General features: G+C 49.5%; 1 protein-coding gene across 1 annotated transcript; it reads left to right on the top strand.

Annotated features, from left to right (window-relative positions):
* Positions 1-1,485: 1,485 nt before the first annotated feature.
* On the top strand, positions 1,486-5,073 carry OCSTAMP (osteoclast stimulatory transmembrane protein). The gene is made up of 3 exons (XM_069034152.1): positions 1,486-1,668; positions 2,545-3,583; positions 4,559-5,073. Exons 1-3 carry the CDS (start codon positions 1,625-1,627, stop codon positions 4,925-4,927), a joined length of 1,452 nt encoding a protein of 483 aa, XP_068890253.1. The 5' UTR covers positions 1,486-1,624; the 3' UTR covers positions 4,928-5,073.
* Positions 5,074-5,510: the final 437 nt, after the last annotated feature.

Raw genomic sequence — 5,510 nt, 5'->3', positions numbered from 1 at the left:
CTCTGAAGTAGAGCGAGAAAGGAGTTTAGTTGTAGAAGAAGCTGATGAGCCTTGCAGGATCCCACTATGGGTCTTTTGGGTTAGTCCCTTATAGTGTGCACATTGAATTCAAGACCTAATTCATGGCCTGTGCAAGCAATTGCTATGGATGCTCCAAACAAACAGCACTTTCTTTCCTGCCCGCCTGGCTGGTGCCTCTTCCCGGCTGGAGCCAGTCAGAGTTTCTCATCCGGCCTCTGAGCTCCGGGGCACCAGGAGGAAAGCTTTGCTCCACCAGCCACACAGGAAAAACAAAACCCCCAGCTACAAAGCGGAGTTGTTGAGTGGAGCAGCAAGGGCACAAGGGACCTGGTGTCTGCAGGAAGGGCAGAGGAAGCAGGCCGACGTTTGCTCTGCTGTTGTGCTCGTCATTCCTTGTCCTCCAATGCCTGCCACTGCCGTGGGCTCCAGCCGTGTCCCCTGGGGAAGGTGCTGCTCTCCCACCTCTCTCTGGAGGGCAGAGCCCCACGTGCTTTGTCCCCAGGGGTGGCCGGGACAGGGCTGACCTCCAGCCCTTTGCCCTTTCCCACCCAGGGGAGCATGAGAACATCCCGGGGGCCCGGCGGTTCCCAGCTGGCGGGAGGGCTCGGCTTGGGACAGCCCATAAGGGATGGGCTCAGTGGCAGCTGGGTGAGTTGTGTCACCCTTGCCCACAAATGTTGGCTTAGCATGAGAGCATCTGGCCAAGGCACAGGTTTGGTGGGAGCCAGGGAAGGCTCCTGTAACCCCTGAGCTCATAACTGAGGAGCAAACATCGTGGTCGGTCCTCATCTCCTGGTGAGCAGGTCTGGTGGCTGGAGCTCTGTGCTGGGCACATCCTGGGGGCCAAGCAAGCTGATCCCTTTGGGGACTGCACATCCTGGCCTGTACATCTGGGAGCTTCTCAACAGTTTGGGAATCCTGACTGTGGCTGGGTTTTCTCTGCAGTGGATTGGCAGGGAATTCAGAAAGGTTCACGTTTGAAACTTCCTCTTCCTCTGCTAGACTGTGAGATGAGCCTTGAAGCCGTTTGTGAGCCCTGCACACAGTTTCAGCAGGGACCAGCAGCCTGCCAGAACAGATGAGTAGTTACCAACTGGTTTGCTGGATCCTGCTGTGTCCTTTGTGCCATGACTGATGTCTGAAAGAAGAAAAGGTCCCTTTCACTCTGAGAGAGATGCAACCCTGCCCGCTGCTTGCTGGTGGGCAGTGTGAGGAGTCATCTGATTTCCCCACAAGGAATGATGACACTGCAGTCTCTGTATGATCCTTGTTCCATCTTCATCAGCCCACATGTCATTGACTCATTTTTTTTTCAGCTATGTGTCATTAAATTAAGCCTTCTCTGCAATAACAGTAAGACCAGAAGAAGTGCAAAGCCTGAGCAGTGCTGTGCATCCTGGCACTGTTCTGTAGTGCTGTTATTCCCCGGGCTTCACTCACCAGGTTTTGCACACTTCAGGGATTGCCAGTGTTGCTGATCTGAATTGCCTTAAAACATCTTGGTTTTTGAGCCCTGGCTCTCTGGTGCTGCTTTGGTTTCCTTGCCTGCTTCTCCTAACAGCCACATCCAGGATCCTCTCTCAGAGCAATAAGGCACTGGAACATGAAGAGTTTTTGGGCAAGTCTGGGGCACCTCACTGCCACTGGGTACGTAGAGTAAGCTTTAATCCCTCTCTGTCTTGATAGCTGTTGTATGGCTTTTCCACAGAAAACCTCCTTTGCTAGTCAAAACTGTGCCAAAGGATAGCTGAGGCTGCTGTCAGGTGGGAGAAAGGGATTGCCTGGCTGAGTTTAATCCTGGGGACAGGCTCTTCTCCCCTCCAGGTTTTCTGGTTTCCGGAGAGTCACTCCAGATGTGAGGCCTGAGAAATTATATTCTTTCCCAAATGTTTGTTTCCATTAGACATTTAAATAGATTTATGGGACATTCATCCTGTCTGTAGTGGCCAAATTCTTGCCCTTGGAGATTTCCTCTGGCACTGCAGCTTCAGTGAAACTGTGTTCTCTGTTTGTCACCCTTAAACATGTAGGTTTGTGTTTGGCCTCCTCTTAAGAGGCAGGGAGAGCACCACTCAACTGCCTCTTGTCCATGTAACACCTTTTAAATACAGAGCTGGTCTAACAATTCCACAAAAGCCACCAGCCTCCTCTTTCTCCCTCCAACATCCTCTAAATAAGCACCAAAGCCTCAGCCACTGCCAATGAGTTGACCCCTCAGAATGACTCTATTATGGTTTTTATAAAATAACACAATGCTCTCCTGTGCTTGCATTAATAGAGGAGCAGTTGCATCATACTTAGTATTTATTTTTCAATAAATGCCTTGAACTTCCCTGTCCTGCTGCTTCTAGGGGAGATCTCAGCCCCAGCTGCTCAGGGTAGTTAGCAGGGAAGTAGAGGTGAGACCAGAGGCACTCAGAGGAGGATATTGTAAAGCCCTGTAAGTGACCATCTCCAGAAAGCCCCCTAATTAGTCTTTATGACCTTCCTCTCCTAACACCCACGTACTTGTTCTTTTTCCAGGATGAGAGCCCGTGTCTACTGTGAAGACTTTCTGTTCCCAAAGGTGCACAGAACTATGGCAGACCTGTGGTGGATTTACTCCAAACCTGTCCCAGCAGATGGCAGAGAGCTGTGGACCTTGTTTCTGCAGTGTTCCTGCATTACAGCAGTGATAGGAGGCCTCTTTTACAACTGGATGTTTGCTTCCCTGGAATACTCCTGGCACCTCTCCGTTGCCATGGCCATCTCCTTCAGTCTGCTCCTTCTCCTGACCCTCCTTTTGGTGCATCCTGCCCGTTGTGTCTTCAGCATGATCATGCCCACGTTAGGCACCAAACAGGGCCGGAAGCTTCTCTTCTCAACCTGCATCATGATCGCAGTGGTGAACATAACACCCAACATCATAAACAACATTAAAACCATACTGCAGCTTATTAAGTGCATCTGCAAGAACTCCTCTGACAGTCTTCTGAACTCAACTGCCCTGCTAGAGAAAGTTTCCTGGGAGTTTGGGGATGCAGTCCAAGAAACCGTTCATTCCACTTATAAGCCTATGAATGGACATTTTCGCTTTTCATTGCTTCAGAACAGCTCCTTGATTTACCAAAAAATGCACCTTGCTGGTGAGAAAATTAACAGAGAGTTCTTGTCTGTTGAGGTACTGGTCAAAGATTCAATACGAGTAGCCAACAGACTGGCTGCTGGTTTCTTCATGCTCTATCTCTGTTTTGAGTCTACCTGGTATTTGAAAAATTATCTCACCAACCTCCGCTTTGACAATTTTTACATCACCAAGAAGCTGGAGCGTTTAGCTGTGGACAGAAAAGCAGCTCATCTGCTGGTGGGCTCATCCAAAAAACTCATCCGACCAACAGGCTTGAAGCTGTCCTGGGAAGAAGTGGTGCTGTGCCTCATGCAGGCCATGCTGGTCACCGTGGCCCTGATGCTGATGTTGGTGGTTGTGGCCATGGACCACTTTGCATTCAGCATGGCAGACACGGCGGTGAGAAGGGCAGCTCAGTTCTCTGCGGTGCCCATCACTCTCAACATCAGATACAAGGTGAGTGCTGGGCTGTCCTGTCCTGCCATGTGTGGGGACCCCACTCTGTGTCACTTCAGGGAGTTGGTGGTGGGGATTGCAGGTTTTGTACCCTTATTTACACAATCCTGACTTCCCTCCCCAGCAGCCAGCTGGATGAGCAACAAGCTTTGGGGAAGGAGGCAGTGGCACAACCTCAGTTGCTCCTCCCAGTGCATCAAATAGCAGCAGACACACTCCAAATTACAGCTCCTTGGGAGCTTGGAGGGGAGCAAATAGTGCCTCATGCTGCAAAGACGCTGCTAGCACCAGGCAGTCAGGTGTTCCCGTGTCTCCAGGTCCCTTCCCTAAGCAAGGTGGAGGATGGGAGTCCCTTGGACACTGTCCCCCCACTGTAGGGTGAAGGCAAGTCCAAAAGGAAGGGGGCAGCTGATGAACACCGAGGATGTCTCCTCATCTTATTGCACATCTTCAGTAGAAATCCCTGCTTGCTGCCTTTGTTGTCACTCTCTGCAATCCTCTTCACAAACCTCCCCAGGTTCTATTTCAGTATTCTTGGGCTTGGTGTTTTAGCTTCCCTCTTCTGCCACAGAGCCTGCGTCTCTCCCCAGCCCTAGGATCCTTAGAGCAGATACCTGCTTATGATGGATTTATAGGAAAATAATCAGGTCTTAAAAAAAGCCTCTAATATTCAGATATTCAGCCACTAATACCATGGTCTAGATGATGTCTTCCACCATAAATCCCATACAGTGAATGCCTGTTACCATCTCTGTAACAGTGGATGAAGATATCAGATGGGACTGGGTCTCACCATGCCCAGTACTCAGTGCCTGCACATCACACTGTTACTCAGCCTGAAGTGTTCACGCTCTTCAGTGTCCTTCTCTTAATGCTGTAACAGTGATTCCACACCCCCAGGCTAATGTTTCTGTAGTAAACAGTTGATTTTGGTTTCTTCATACCCCACTTACCTATTAACTCTCCTTATAACAGGTTGAAATAGGCATCATGCCCTTTCTATTCCAAGTTTTGGGGGGGTATCCTTCTGAGGGCATCCTTCTCAGGGACTTCAACGGGACCTACCACCATCATCTGATCTTCAGCTCTGCCCACTGCAGGATCAGCCCCCCCACGCCTCCCAACCCCTCTGTGCTGCTGGTTATAGGGCTGCTCTTCTGCATCCTCTACGCCACCGTGTTCCTGGAAACCTACGCTCGCCGCCTGTGCCGGAAAATCGCAGCCTCCTTCTTCCAGAGCTGGGAGGAGGAGCGAGTGCTTTACCTCTACAGGAAACTCTCCAGGAGGCACAGGAAGGAGCACAACTGTGTGAAGGGTGCTTTTGGAAATCAGGGGGATGTCTGACACCACAGCACAGGCTCTGCCACAGGATCACACATTTAATTTTCCAGAGTTAGAGTCTCTAAGTGTTCAGAGCCTGGGGGAAAAGTTGAAATGTCATATTTTTGCATAAATTTGAGAAAAATGGGCTACATTTCCTTTTTTTTTTTTTTTTTAATATCTAGAAAGTCTGGAGTCAGCTGTTGCAGGAATGGTGGGAGATGGCTCATATGACTTGGGACATATCTGCAGCATTAAGCAAGGTTAACTGGGAAATGCATGGGAGTCGGGGTCAGGGAGGAGCTCATTTCCAGCTCACCACATCTGTGCTGGAAGAAGTATACACTTCTTTCTTTCTTAAGTTATCCCTTCAGGCAACAAAAAAGGAAACTCATTTGACTTGGTTAATTTAATTTTCAATTAGTTTTTCTTTCAGGTTTCATGCACAGAAACCTGGGTAGACCACATAAATTTAGAGGATAGTTTATTCACCAAAGGAAGGGTCACTTCAACCTGCTGAAGTGAATTCAAGACCAGTATGACCATGAGAGGCACATCCTGGGCATGGGTGGTAGTGAAAATCAGCACACGAAGACTTAACAAAATC

The sequence above is a fragment of the Aphelocoma coerulescens genome, chromosome 20, assembly GCF_041296385.1.
Source record: "Aphelocoma coerulescens isolate FSJ_1873_10779 chromosome 20, UR_Acoe_1.0, whole genome shotgun sequence".
NCBI lineage: Eukaryota > Metazoa > Chordata > Aves > Passeriformes > Corvidae > Aphelocoma > Aphelocoma coerulescens.
Note: the sequence above shows the minus strand (reverse complement) of the source record. Positions and strands in the feature narration are given on the sequence as shown.